The sequence below is a fragment of the Trypanosoma cruzi genome, genomic scaffold (assembly GCF_000209065.1).
Source record: "Trypanosoma cruzi strain CL Brener 1047053517181 genomic scaffold, whole genome shotgun sequence".
In the NCBI taxonomy this organism is placed as follows: domain Eukaryota; phylum Euglenozoa; class Kinetoplastea; order Trypanosomatida; family Trypanosomatidae; genus Trypanosoma; species Trypanosoma cruzi.
The window spans coordinates 157440-171848 of record NW_001849540.1 but is presented as its reverse complement, the minus strand read 5'-3'; the positions used below and the strand labels follow the sequence as shown (position 1 = coordinate 171848).

Below are 14409 nucleotides of genomic sequence, written 5' to 3'. Positions count from 1 at the left end.
TGTATGTGTGGGGCTTCTCTTTTATCATGTGTGCATGCGATGTGGAGTGTTGGTGGCTCTTATTTATTTATTATTATTATTTACTTTTTTTTTGTGTTTCTTCTGTTTTCTCCATTTCCTTTTGTTTTTTTCTGCATCAGCGCCGGTGGGTGGGTGAGTGTTGCTGCTGGCGGGGGGTTGGGGGGTGGGAGGGACAGGAGCCCGGCTGAGATTGAATCCACCGCTCCGCGTAAGCTGCACGCACGACAACATTTCAAGAAGGGATTGACGGACGGATCGCGGATACAACCACGCCTCTGTCTGTCTGTCCGCCCACATTACCATTTACACAATCACACAGATATATTTAGAATACATACACCCACGCTGTAATCACACAGGGATAAAGAAGGGAGGAGGAGGATGACATCGGCTGCTACTCTTTTTGCTATCACCGGACGTGGAAATGACGTGAAACGTGCACGTGAACTGATCGCCTCCATTGGTGGTGTTCTCACAACGAAGGAGCAGGTGGCCGACTACCTCGTCGTTGTCAAGGGTGCGGGGAGGCGCAGGGTCGAGGAGTATTGCCAACACCACCACCACCACCAAAAGCAGCTGCAGCATAATGGAGGCGGAGGCGGTGGGAATTTGGCCGGCCACACTAGCAGTAGCAATGGCATAAGAGATTTACACTCACGGGGCGGTCGTCTTCTGCTGCTGGACATGCTGGAACAGTGGAGCACACGTGGAAAGGTGCCCGAGCGTGACGTGAGCGTGGAGGAACTTGAAGGGATGAATCTGCTCAGCTCAGCCGGGGCAGAACGTGACCAACGCTTCTACGATATTCCCGAGGGATTTTTGAAGCGCTCCCGCGTGACGCTTGACCCCCACGGCAACGCGGTGGATGAGGCGGACAACAGCGGGCTTGTCTCCAGTAGACGAGCAGCCCCACCCTTGACGGCCACGCCACCACCACCACCAGCACAACCAGCAATGCCACCTGCATTATTGCGGCCGCCGATGGTTCCTGCCGCCGTCCCACTGGCTGGGGCCGTTGTCTTTAAAACACCGCTGCAACACGACGCCCAACGTCGCGGTGTGCCGCGTGATGACGAAAGCGCGCCACAGAAGGCAGCGGGCGATGTGGCGTCCTATGGGCCGAAAAACAACGGCGTGGTGAATCCCATGCGGGCCGCATTTCAGAGGCGTCCCAAGCCGGAGTGGGATACTTACTTCGCGGACGCTCCCGGTAGCTGCGGTGCCGGCGATGCTCAATGGGTTGGCAACGCCACTACGAATAAGAAGAAGACGAACGACAGTCATTGCAGTAGCAAAGTACATGTGGCTCCACAAAACAGGGCCGCTACCGCAGCAGCAGCGCCTTCTCCTTCGGAGTGCACGCCATCCAACCAGGCTTATCCCTCATCAACAGCGAGAGGCGAAGCCGCAGTTGCACCGAAAATCACGAGGCAGAAGAAAAACAGCGTGGAATTGACATTTGACCTGTCAAAACGCGGCACGCGACGCCCCGAAATGGCGCTGCGTGGCTCCAAAAGCAATAGCGACATGAATGCACATGAATCGACCACGAAGAAGAGGAGTGGCGAGAAGGCGACGGTGGAAGAGGGGGCACGTAAACAGCAACAAGAAACAAAAGAAAAAAAACAAGAGGTGAGAACAAAAAAAATACGACGCGATGGTCCAAAGTCCCGTTTTTATCACAGCGCGTTGAATAGCAAACCTGGAAAGTCCAGATCTGTAGAACTTCCCACTTCGCGGCAGTCCAAAGTGAACCACGACGATGCACCGTGCAGGAGGACCGCAGGAAGTGGCGTGCTTGCGAGCGATGGATCGTTTGGTCCCCCACCGCCACTTCCTCCCCGTCCACATGAGTCGGCCGGGATGCGCTCCACCACGGGGGCGGCGACAACGACAACACAGACGGGGTGCAAATCAACTCCAGCAGCTTCTCGGCTTGCACGGCCGTTATCGACGTCGATGCCATCCCATCCTCCCGCTGCAGCCGCCGCTGCAGTGACGACGAAGGCGGCGAATAACAACTCGACTCGTGTAACTCATGGTAACTCACTTCTGCAACGCGTCCGTCAGAGTTCGTACTGCAAGGGCATTCCCGAAGAAACATGTCTAGCGGTACTGCAGCAGGTTGTAGACCGTGCGTGCCCTGTAAGTTTTAGTGGCATATCTGGCCTTGAGGTTTGCAAACGCATCTTGTACGAGGCCATCATTCTTCCCGCGAAGTGCCCACAACTCTTTACGGGGCTGCGACGGCCCTGTTCGGGGTTACTTCTCTTTGGTCCTCCCGGAAACGGAAAGACGCTCCTCGCCCGTGCTGTGTCGAGGGAATGCGATACGACTTTCTTCAGCATCTCCGCCGCGGCCATCACCAGCAAGTGGGTTGGTGAGAGTGAAAAGATGGTGCGGGCACTTTTTGCCGTCGCGCGGGCCCTTGCCCCCAGTACAATTTTTGTGGATGAAATTGACGCACTGTTGCAGGCACGAGGGAGCGCCCACGAAGGAGAGGGCTCCCGTCGCATCAAGACGGAATTTCTTGTGCAGATGGATGGTGCGGGGAACGACAACAGTGAGGCACGTGTTCTCGTCATGGGTGCGACGAACCGTCCATTTGACTTGGACGAGGCGATTATTCGGCGCTTTCCAAAGCGCGTGTTTGTGCCGTTGCCGGATGCACCCGCGCGTGCGCAGATCCTCCAATCGCTGCTGGATACGGAAGAGACACCTAACAGCTTCACCCCGGCGATATGGCAGCGCATCGTCGCCATGACCGATGGGTACAGTGGACATGATCTGCGGCAGCTTTGTGAAGAGGCGGCGATGATTCCTGTGCGTGACCTCCTTGCGGAGAAGATGCGCAACGGAGAAGAATTGACAGCGCAAGCGTATCATCACGACTTGCTGCGACCGTTAACATTGCAAGATGTTGAAACCTGCATCAAGGCGCGTCACCCCAGCTGTTGCCCCAAACAGCTAAAGGCCTTGAGTGAGTGGAGTGACACCTACGGATCCAGTTAGTGGTATGGGGGAGAAAACAAACAGAAAAACCGTTTTAATTCTTTTTGTTTTTTGTTGTTTTTTCTTTCTCTCTCTTATTTAATTGCTATTTGCCTGTATGAGGCGTGTATCTTTGGATTCCTCATATCCGCAACGTTGGCTGGGGCGAAGAGACTCTTCTTTGGTGGCTCCTTCCTGACTCTATTACTTACCATTTTACCCACTTTTTTTTTTTTTTTCCAAGGACAAATTACGGACCGACAAAAATGGAGTAAATTGGAAGAGAATGATTGACTGGCGTACGTGGAGGAGGAGGAGGGGGTGAAATTATACCCTCGATGACTGTAATACACGAGGCAGCTATGTGGTTGATATCAATAAGGCCATATATATATATATATATATATATTACTGCTCTTTATTTTTTATTTTTTAAAGGGCTTGTGGAAAAAAGGCTGTAGACGATGATGAGGACTTGTCCTATTGCCATTTTCCAAATGGAATATTATCACATGACATTTTCTCTTGGAGCTGACTTGCTGGTGTGCGACGGGGCTGTGATGGAGTCTCAAGAACGCGGTGTTTATTATTATTATTATTATTATTATTATTATTATTTTGTCATCCCGTAACTCCGCTGCGGGATTCCCGGGCCGTTGGTTGGGGAGAGGTCTGAAGGCGTTGGCCAATTGTTATTGGTCAACGCGGATAATATGAGACCTGATGTTTGTGTATATGCGGTGCCGTTATTTTGTGCTCAGGCTACATTGACCGTTGGTAGTGTTGCTCAAAGCCCGCGTTGAGCTGTGTGGGTGTTCCCATGATTTCTCTCTCTTTTTTTTTTGTTGTTGTTGTATGTGTGTGTGTGTGTGTATGTGTGGATGGAGCAGCAGGCCTTGAAAAAAGGAGTTTTAGGGGAAAAATATACGGAACAACGCTGGAGGCGTACAAATTTAGGTGAATACTGTAAAGACGGCCCCCCCCACTTTTTTTTTTCTTTTTTTTTGATTTTTGTGGACAAACGGCAACCACGGCAAGAATAACTTCAGCGAATAAATGCAACTGAGCAACGTGGACTTTACCCCAGTCAAGGGTGTGGTACAGGGCATGCAACGCTGCACTATTGCCCGTCAGTTTAAAGGGGAAGCTACCATCATTCAAAACTTTCGTTTGCCCGATGAGGTGCTGCTTTCTCTTCGAAAAATGTTATCGACTCAAGAGCAAGATTGCATGTGGGTGGACATGCAGGGATGCACCGATGAGCAGAACAGGAATGTTCTCCGGCTGCTCTTCCCAGACCTGCAGCAGAGTCAGATAGAAGGAGTCCTCAGCCCGGAAAAGTATGATGCGGTGGAATTGCAGCCGGTGAAGGGAGAATACCTCATTGGGAGCCTCGCATGCGCGTGTAGGCGGCAACGGTGCGCGCTGGAAATGGAGGATGAGGAGAATACAGTCATATGCTCCTTTGTGTGCAACGACCGTTTTTTGGTGACGATGCATGCAGCCCCGTTCCTTGGCCTTAAGGAGTTGCTGCACCACGTGAAGGTGGGGGGTGGCCTTCTCATTCAGGAAACAACGTCCGAATTTTGTGACTCGGAAGGGACTGACATTTTCACCATGAAGGGGTCTGCGGTACTGTGCGCGCTGGTGTGCTTTACTTGTGAGACGTACTTACCAAACCTTACGGGGTTGATCAGCGAGGTGGACTGTATTGACGAGATGGTGCTTCTTGTTGCGCCTGGTAAGCGTGATCAGACAGACCTCCTGCGCCGTGTCTCCGTGCTGCGCCGTCGTATGTCAACGGAGAATGCGAGACTGTACTTGAAGGAGAAGCTACTGCAGGAATTGATGGGACCCACGATGCGCACGACTTTTGTTTCACGTGACTTTGAATTGGTAAAGGCGTATCGGGAGGTATTTATGGAGCTCTCACAGGTACTGGAACGTATGGAAGTTGCCCGTGACACATTGAACCACGTGAATTTTAACTTTGTGAATGCAGTGTTCATGCGCATGTCTCAGGCCTCTGCCGGGTTTGACTACCGAATGATGGTTATCAGTCAGATCTCCACTATCTGTCTTCCCTTGAATCTGTTGGCCTCATTTTATGGAATGAACTGCAAGGTGCCGTGGTCAGCAGACGATTACAACAACCTGAATTGTTTTTGGGTTATCATGAGCATTATGCTTGCGTGGACGATCATTTGCATGTTTCAGCCCGTGCGGCTAATTTTCTGCTCGCGAGAAGCGGATTTCGAGTGATGTATACATATACATATATATAAGGAGGATGAGAGGAGAGGAAAATGGAATGAAACGGGGTGAAGGGAATTCGTTGTGCTCCACAGCTGTGGCTCATTGGAAGCTTTATTGGTGCTTTGCAAGCTTTTCCCTGTAATGTTGGGTGTGGGTGATGGATGGTGGATGGCAGGGGGGGGGGGGGGGGAAGGGAATATTGTCTGAGCGTATTTGTTTGATGTCTCCTGCATAAAGGTGTATTCATGCGATGCGAAGAAGTTCCAACGCCACACGCATACATACACATACCCCCCCGGAAAAAAAAAAAAAAAAAAAAAAAAAAAAGAAAAGGAAAGTAAATGGAGGGGATGTCTTCTTAGTGAATATTTCAATGTTTCTTTTTTTTTTGTTGTTGTTTGTCTTTTTCTGTTATATGAAGCAAAGTTTTTTATTTTTATTTATTTATTCAATTTTTTTTTTTCTTTTTGGTTGCAAAAAAAAAAAAAAAAAAGAAAAACATGTGGAGGGAATGCGCGCCCGGTTGAGGCTTAAATCAATGAATGGGTGTTTTTGTTCATCCGCCCTGTTTTGTTACACGTAACTTGAGTTTTTGTCTCCAATGATGCCACGTTGGAGGGTGGCAGGCGCAGTTCTTCTTAAGGTCCACCCCAACTCCCCAATCCACTGGTAAGACTGACCTCCACGCGGTGGTGCGTGTGCGTGTGCGTGCGTGCGTGCGCGTGGCGGTTGTAAATGGCAATGAATACCGCCACTTCTTGACTGCAAAATAAACCCCGGGTTTAGGGATTGGTTTATGAGAGAATGGGTTTACTGGCGTGTATGTGGGTTGGAGGTGAATCGAACCCGAAGTGATTGGAGATGTTGGGCGCATTGAGTTGGAGTAATTTTGTCTTCTCTTGTTTTTTTTTTCTTTTTTTTTTTTTTTTGAGGAAGCATGCGTGAGGGGGAAAAGGGAGCAAAGGTTCACGGGCTTGCGATGGATGCGCAGGAGGTGGGGTCAGCTGCCGTGGGCATTGTGCAACCGATGCGGCGCTGCCTTGTGGTTCACACGGCAACGGCAGTGCCATTCTCCACCAATGTCTTTTGCAACCCAGACATGGTGGTGGATGATCTGAGGAAACGCATGCAGGATGGAGAGGTTTCCCCAGATGGGCCTTGCGTATGGGTGGACATGCAGGGATGCACCGATGAACAGAACAGGAATGTTCTCCGGCTGCTCTTCCCAGACCTGCAGCAAAGTCAGATAGAATGGATGATCCGATGTGACACATATGATGCGGTGGAATTGCAGCCGGTGAAGGGAGAATACCTCATTGGGAGCCTCGCATGTCCTCCCAATCGTGGTCCCTCCCTTTCTGCCCCCGCCGCGTCGGAGGTGGAAAAGGAGAATACAGTCGTCTGCACCTTTGCATGCAACGACCGTTTTTTGGTGACGATGCATGCAGCCCCGTTTGTCGGACTCGCGGAGCTGCTGCGACACGTCGAAGTGGAGGGGTCTGGGGGGCATCGCGACGGCGCGTCTGCAGCCCCCAACACCGCATCGCCGCTGATGCAAAGATCCATCCCCCCGGCCCCATCAATGCGGGGCATCACAAGTGCCGCTATTCTCTCCCTGTTGGTGTGCTTCACCTGCGAGGCCTTCCTTCCCGATCCCACGTCTCTGCTCGCCGAGGTGGGCAACATTGACGAAATGGTGCTCCTCATCTCCCCTGGCGAGCAGGACCAGAGGGATCTTCTTCGCCGCGTGGCGCTCTTACGCCGTCGTATATCAAACTTTCGTACGGGGTTGTACCTGAAGGAAAAAATTTTACAGGAACTTATTGCGCCAACGATGCGTTTGTCTTTTGTGGCAAAGGAGCCAGACACCGTGCGGGACTATAAAGAGACGTTGGAGAAGGTGCGGCAGGTGTCAGAGCGGCTTGATGACGCCCGTGACATGCTCAATCAGGCGAATTTGAATTTTGTCACTGGCGTCTCGATGCGGATGGCGCAGGCATCGGCGGGTCTCGATTTCAAGATGTCTCTGTTGAATCAGCTGGCCGCTATTTGCCTCCCGATTCATCTTGTCATTTCAGTTTTCGGCATGAACTGCAAAGTACCGTTTAACCGCGATGAATACCCCACACTTGTCCCGTTTTGGATTATCTGCGCGGCATTTGTTTTCTGGGCACTTCTCTGCGCATCCCCGCTGCTCCGTATGGCTATTCAGGGTCTCCGGGCAACCCCTGTCACATCGTACGAGTGAGCACGAGGTCTGGGAGGAAAGAAAAAAAAAAAGTGACATATGAGGGATATGTTTATAAATTATTTTAAAAATGAATATTGATGTTTGGTGTATGTGTGTGTGTGTGTGTGTGTGCCTTAGGGGAGGGGGGAAAAAAGACAACAAACAAATAAGGCATGGGGGTATTTCTGCTGCTTGAAAAAAAAAAAAAAAAGGCCCATGATGTTGCAGTTGGAAGGAGGGTGAGACGCATCGTCATTGTCTATAGGAAGAAATATATTATTATTATTATTATTATGAAATGCCTCCATGCATTGAGGGGTGAAAGGGTGCAGAATTGAGGGGATACGCTAAGGTTCTTCTTTCCCTTATCGACGGGTTGTCGATGAATTCAATCATGTAAGCAAATTGCGTGTATGTGTATGCACACATTTTTATCTCTATCTGCTTTTCCTTTTTTTTTTTTTTTCCGCTGTTGATGTTTGTATAACTGCCGTTTTTTTTCTTTTTGTTTGTTTGTTTTCTTCTTTGGTTTGTGAGTAGCGCAGAGAAATAGAAGTGGGTCACATGCATACGAGGAGACGTCATCGTCGTGGTATCATTTTTTTTTTTTGTACCATTGCCATCTTCTCCCTGTGGAACGCGGCTGGGGGCGATGTAGACTCCTTTGCGGCGAATGTTGGGGGGGTTTTGTCGCCTCAATCATCAGATGGCCATCCGCGACATGTAAGAACGTTCAATGGAGTCAACGATGTTCTTGTCGTACCCACGCGGCCAGGCACTTATCTTTGCGAGTACATGTCGAATGCAACCTTGCTGCCACAGGGCTGTGTCCAGTCATGTGGAAACGATGGGCAGGAAAATGGCAAAGATTTTAACTGTTACGTGCATTCGCGACACCGCGTGGCGGAGTTCCGGCGTGCAGACATCGCAATCAATCACAACGGGCCTGTTCCATCGCGTCCCTCCGGTCAACGACGGCCATACCTCACCCTTTTCTACACAGGGGAGAGCAACCACACAGACAAGAAACGGAGCACGGAGGCCTACCAGCGTCTGTATGATGTTGTGATTTCTTTTCATCACCATCGGCCCTACTACTTCACATGGGCCCATCGTCAACAAAAACAGTTCTTGAAAATTCTTCATGGCAACAATCAACCCCTCGCTAATAAAGATGCGTTTGACTGGGGTAAATGGCAGCGACGCTACTCTGCGGTGGCAGTGTTCGTGTCTCGCTGCAAGGCGCGCCGTGAAGAGTTTATTCGCCGCCTGTCGGAGCATTACCCGGTTCATAGTTTTGGTGCTTGCGCCAGAAATCGTGCGATTCCATCGGAATGCGCTCGCCGGACCGGACGCTACCCGCAGAAGTTGTGCGTCTTTCAAAACTACAAGTACGCCATGGCAATTGAGAACTCAAACGAGACGGATTATGTGACGGAAAAGGTTTACCACGCTCTCTTGAGCGGGGCGATTCCATTGTATTGGGGCGCTCCGAACGTTGAGGATTTTCTTCCGTCAGGCCGGGGCAGCATTGTGGAACTGGAACGGCTCCTTCCCGGGCAATTGGGTGACGATGCGAGAGCGACGGCGAATGCGAAAGAAGCGTTTCGCGGGTTTGGTGATAAACTGCAGCGGCTGGAAGAAGACGAGGCGTCCGTTCGGCGGCTGCTTCGGTGGCGTCGTGCCAAACGGGCGGCGGAGTGGGGAAATAGTTTTCTTGGGAATTTATATCACCCAGACCCGTTTTGCGCCGTCTGCGCGGAGGCCCGCCTCAAGCGGAGCAAGGACGGAAAGGAGCAGTAAACCCAGCCCGTCGGTGCCGCGCCGCACCGTGCAAAGCTTTTTTGTCGCGATTGCTGCTGTGGGCGGCCCTTTTTGTTACTTTTCTTGCTTTCGGCAGCTCCCGCTCATACGCCAACGGCGGCGCCGAACAGGAGAGCGGAGGCAGGAGCATTCCGCACGCGCGCCTGCTTTTTATTTTTGTTCCTCCGCATTGTCTGCGCATCTTTGTTTTTCTTTCACTTTTTCCCCCCTCTTTCTTTTCTGCGTCCTCGGGCTTCCTTGGGAGAAAAGTGTTATAGCGAATGGGCGGTGCATGCCTGCCGGCCTCGGGGCGGGGGCGCGCGGGCGTGGTGGACGGAGGGCGTGGGGGAGAAGGGCGGGGAACAACGGAAAGTCTCCCCCCGGGGCTCCTGTGCTGGAACGCCGTGCGGAGGTCCGCGGAAAAGACGGCGGCAGCGGGCCGCAGGCCTCCATACGGGGACGCGTTTCTGGCGACGATGGGGGCCGGCGTCTCGCGGACGAGCGGGGAGCCGGCCGGGCGCGGCGCGGTTGTGGCGCTGCTTCTCCCACGCGCCGAGGAGCACCACGAGGCTCGCGCCGTGTTTGCCTCGTATTTCGCGGCGGCCGAAGGACAGCGGACGAGGCGGGCAGGCGAGAACGCGCTAGGAAGACGCCGGGGCGCGCGTGTGTGATTGTGGATTCGCTTCTGCCACTCCGCCTCGGGTCTCCGTGGCTGTTTTTTTTTTTTTTTTTTCGGGGCGCGTCCCGCCTGCGCTTCCCACTCTCTCCCCGTTTTATCTTTTTTTTTTTTGATTACAGGAAGGGCAGGGTCCGCCCGCCAACTTCGCAGCACCCGAAGCCGCGCGCCGGGCGACGAAACCCGACATTCAAAGATACCATCGGCAAGGCGTCGCCAGAGTGAGGCCGGCGGCGTTCCCCCGCAACCCCGCGGACAAGGGCGGGGTTCTGTCCCACATCCCCGCTCAGCAGCGCCACGCCAATAAAGACTCCATGTGGGGAAGTTGTTTGCTCTTTTTTTCCCCTGGCGATGCGGGGTGCGGGGTCCTGACGCTGCGCTGGGGCGGTCGCGCGTCAGGTCGCGTGGGGAAAACGCGGGATGCCAGCCGGACGGTGACGTCGCACAATCCAGGCGCCGCGGCGCCTCGCTCCATGCGGTCACGACGCAGCGCGCCATTTCTCCAATAGATCTTATCCTTCGTCCATCCCGCTAAGATGCTTCTGTTCGTGATGGGCCTTAGAACACAATAGAAGAAAACAAGCAATGCAGTGGTACTGCGACAGCGCCAAACACAATGATTCCCTCATACCGGGGCAATTCTCCAATTATGCCTCGTATGCACACACAATCAACATACCATATGAAAACCACCCAATGTTTTTCACCAGAAACCAAACAACCCCACTCCCTCCCTAATTTTCTTCTGTCACTGTTATGTTCGATAGCGTTGGGCATTTTTGGCATTTGTGTGCCTTACTGCCGTCTGGTGCTGGCGCACCCGCACCGCACGCACACACACAAGTATCCAAAAATACATAAATCCCACAATATTTTTTCACCAAAAGTCAAAACTGCCCCTTTCCCTCCCTAATTTGTTTTCCTATTTCGGTGGTTATTCCTCACTTCGGTGAGCTTCGTCTCTTCAAAAGTCTCCGGATGGTATTGACACTTGGTACTGGCGCACCTTTTCCTTCCAAAACGCCGCAAATTTTTGGTTTTCCTTCTTGCTCACATTATCGGAATTAACAACATCACATCTCTGCCAGTCATTCAACGGCGTGCTGTCCGCGTGCTGCACATAAATAATCTCCCACGACATGTCTCGGGATAATTTCTTCCAGCAATTAAAATATGCCGCCAGGCACTCAGTGAACTGCCGCACAGTGCTGGCGGTGGTGTGGTGCCCACCCGCCGTAGCCATCCGCAGCCCAACCAGCGTCATGGGATTTGTGTCCGCAAAGAAAAAGCCGTCCACAAGCGGAAATTTCTCGACCCCCGGTATGTACAGCAGCCGGTGGTTTATACAAGTCTTCTTGTCAATGTGTTCCACCGACGGCAAAAAATAGTGGCTGGTGGGGCCCTCCTGTGAGTACACTTCCGGCGCACAGCGGTGTGACTGACGTCGTGCTGGTGGCCTCAGCTCCTTCAGTTTACGTCTTATTGCAGCCATGAAGGCCACATTCAAAAATGCAAACATGACACACTTCCCAAAATTTGCGTGCATGAGATAATCCCTGATCCTCAATACAAATAAGTTAAACTCAGCCTGCGTCATTAACGTTTTCAACTTGCACAATATTTTACTTGCGAGGTGGTCAGTTATCGGTGCATTGAAGGGCGACTCGCCATTGCGCTCTCCTCGTACTCGGACAATCCTCGCAAGATATTCAAGCACACTATTACCCTCCCACAGTTTGGAATTTCCAAAAGCAAAGTAACTCCGAATTTCCCAAGAGTCCGTCCAATCCACAAGGCTGTGGCACTTTGCAATCCAATTTTTATAACGTTCCCTCATCAAAGATGTGGCGAAGAATCGGTCCCATTTTGTCCATGCGACCCTTCACCTCTCGCCAGTATTCCGCTTGCTGCTGCGGAGGTTGATTGCGCTTCATCCAAATGCACATTGCCTTCACGTCACTCTCATCAGGGCAATTCATTATGATTCGTACGGCTCTCTTTTCACTCGCCCAGTGTATGTAACTTGTTGTCTCTGGCGTTGCCACCACAAGCATGCCCCAGCCTCCGGGAGGCAAAAAAGGAGACGGAATATCTAACCTGTATACCACGTCGTAGATAATATACCCCTTCATCCCGCGCCGAGACAGTTCCTTCACAGCTTTTATCATTATGGACTTATCCGTGTAGCTTGTCGCCGTCTCGGTGGTCTTGTCAAACACGTATGCCTCACGTCCATAAATAAAGAACACAACCACAGGGAGTAGCTCCGCATCGTAGTGCAGCAGTTGGTAGAGGAGGTACGAACCGGCAGCCATCGACTTCCCGATACCGGGTGTCCCAATCAACAAACGCGGATGAGGCGTAAAGTGGTCCTCAGGACGACTGCTGAACAACTCGGTGAGATCGCCCTTGACGATCTGCCACACTCGATCCACCTCACAGTTCACATAGCAGTCGGTACTTGCTTTCCTGCCAAAGAACTGCCATTTCTCGCCAAAGGTAAGCACCATCAGCCTGAGGCGTGGTGCACTGGATTGCTCCACACCGTCATCCTTTTCAAGGGTTCGGCCAACTGCCTTGTACGTCCATGGCTGCGGTGGTTTCCCCTCATGCACCTCCATTCCCGTCCCCTCGCCGCCAGGAACTTCCATGACATGATGCCACCTCGCATTGTACACAGACTTGTAGTCTTCCCGCCGCGTGTAACCTGCCACCCGACCGTCAAGAGCCCACATTAATCGCCGCACCTCCTCCACTCTTTCGCGAGTCGCAGCGGGTTGATCTGTGTCACCCTCAGACTCCGGCCTCGCTCTCCTCCAAATATCTCCCTGCGGCACAGCAGACGCTTGATTTCCAGGCATTGCTTCCTTCCGTTCTTTTAGTTGGATTGAGTTAAAGCTGAACAATAACCACCAAACAGGGGAATAAGAGAGAGATGGGGTAACTAGGCACAGACATGACGGGCAGCCACAGCAAGAGAGTCATCCACACAGTGTGCGACGCACACCACATGCACGAGGGCCGCCGCAACGACGGCGCGCGGGTGCCATCCACCCAGCACAGTGTGTTGGTGAGAGCAAACAATAATAACAACGTGGTGTGCACGGAGGGTTCGCCCACGCATCCCGCTCGCTACGGTCCGCACCCCTGTGGCGCCGCCGACACCGCACACACTCTGCAAGAGGAAGTGGGCATATCGTCACGGACACACAAAAACACACACAAAAGTGGGAAGAGAATTCGGTGCAGCCACGGCCACACGCAGACACCCAAAATCACACACGCCACAACAGCGGCGCATCATGGTAAGTTCCAACACAACAGAAAGGAGTGCAATTGCATGCTTTATGGAAAATCCCCGCAATTCGCGCGGCAAAAAAGAGCCATGACACTCCCTTTCTTACTGCACTCGCCATTCATATTCCCAATGCGTAACCCTTCAGATATTGCCCCGCCATGGTGAAAACAACTGCCTCGTTGTGATGTCATCGCGCAGCCATCCGCCTGAGTAAGAACAAAAGGAAACTCGGGCGTCCGTCCACCTGGAGGGAGGAGGGACTCCACCGCAGTGTCCTTCATGACGCAAACACCCCACATCCAGTGCCCGGTGTCGTGTGCAGACTCCGCGAGGAGGTTGTGGGCACGCCACTGTGCCACATGGTGTGCCTCCTTGGAACGCAACAGCAGGCGTGTTCCCTTCCGCTCTCACTCGTGGCGGTGGCGGCTTCCGCTGCCTCGCTGCGTGCTGGTGGCGTCGATTACGATGCTGCAGAGAGTGAGAGAGAGAGAGAGATACGGAGAGGTCGCCCACTCAATGCAATGGAAACAAAAAACAGTTACTGTGCTCCGCCCATGCAGCCAGGCAGGACGGCAGCGGTGCGTGTCGTGCAAAAGAGAGCACCAACGGGCCTGCATGGGTGTGCATGCAATACATACAATGGGCACATTATGTGTGTGCTTCGTGGGGTGAGGTGAGGACGAGAGTCCATGCAAGGGGACACACACACAGAGAGTGAGTGAAGGACGAGTGTGTGTGCGGGCGGTGCATGGCTCTCTTTCCCTCACTCTCACGCGGCCACCACCGCAGCCGCAGCCGCACACACAACAACAAGAAGAAGAAGCAAAAGAGGGGAGGTGGTGTGGGAGGCCGCGGGGCTGCCGTCATTGTCTTCAATCGCTGCATTATATTTTTTGGCAGTGGATGTAAACGATGTTTGTTTCTCGCTGCCATCCACTTGTTCTTGATGTGGTTCTTCCTCCGGCACCCCGGCATGAACTGCTGAACCATCGTTTGCAATCTCTGCATTGCTTTCGTCAGCGTCATTGGCGGCAGCATCATCCGCAGAAGAAGATGGTGAGGTTGTTTCAGCCTGACCCTCAGTTATTGCATTCTGCCTTGCATCTGTTTGTGGCTCAATGCCTTTTGTGTGCG

General features: G+C 52.5%; 5 protein-coding genes and 1 pseudogene across 5 annotated transcripts, besides 17 other annotated features; 4 read left to right on the top strand and 2 right to left on the bottom strand.

Moving 5' to 3' along the window:
- Positions 1-10: part of a microsatellite that runs on past the window's edge.
- Positions 1-10955: part of a sequence feature (heterozygous, Esmeraldo-like haplotype) that runs on past the window's edge.
- Positions 58-133: a sequence feature (A-rich).
- Tc00.1047053509233.70 (AAA ATPase, putative) lies at positions 403-3033 on the top strand (the record flags this gene model as incomplete). The annotated part of the gene is made up of 1 exon (XM_812735.1): positions 403-3033. The coding sequence occupies one exon, from the start codon at positions 403-405 to the stop codon at positions 3031-3033; it is 2631 nt and encodes an 876-aa protein (XP_817828.1).
- Positions 3398-3421: a microsatellite.
- Positions 3596-3630: a microsatellite.
- Positions 3865-3892: a microsatellite.
- On the top strand, positions 4069-5274 carry Tc00.1047053509233.60 (hypothetical protein, conserved; the record flags this gene model as incomplete). The annotated part of the gene is made up of 1 exon (XM_812734.1): positions 4069-5274. One exon carries the CDS (start codon positions 4069-4071, stop codon positions 5272-5274), a length of 1206 nt encoding a protein of 401 aa, XP_817827.1.
- Positions 5568-5605: a microsatellite.
- Positions 5645-5737: a sequence feature (A-rich).
- Positions 5744-5767: a microsatellite.
- Positions 5961-5989: a microsatellite.
- Positions 6156-6197: a microsatellite.
- On the top strand, positions 6206-7516 carry Tc00.1047053509233.50 (hypothetical protein, conserved; the record flags this gene model as incomplete). Its single annotated transcript, XM_812733.1, has 1 exon — positions 6206-7516. The coding sequence occupies one exon, from the start codon at positions 6206-6208 to the stop codon at positions 7514-7516; it is 1311 nt and encodes a 436-aa protein (XP_817826.1).
- Positions 7568-7588: a sequence feature (AT_rich).
- Positions 7604-7630: a microsatellite.
- Positions 7773-7793: a microsatellite.
- Positions 7927-8025: a sequence feature (A-rich).
- On the top strand, positions 8063-9301 carry Tc00.1047053509233.40 (hypothetical protein, conserved; the record flags this gene model as incomplete). Its single annotated transcript, XM_812732.1, has 1 exon — positions 8063-9301. The coding sequence occupies one exon, from the start codon at positions 8063-8065 to the stop codon at positions 9299-9301; it is 1239 nt and encodes a 412-aa protein (XP_817825.1).
- Positions 9600-9628: a sequence feature (GC_rich).
- On the bottom strand, positions 10940-12838 carry Tc00.1047053509233.20 (annotated as a pseudogene).
- Positions 10956-14409: a sequence feature (areas not merged during assembly with more than two copies in the genome that could not be assigned to a particular haplotype).
- Positions 13924-14316, bottom strand: Tc00.1047053509233.10 (uncharacterized protein; the record flags this gene model as incomplete). Its single annotated transcript, XM_812731.1, has 1 exon — positions 13924-14316. One exon carries the CDS (start codon positions 14314-14316, stop codon positions 13924-13926), a length of 393 nt encoding a protein of 130 aa, XP_817824.1.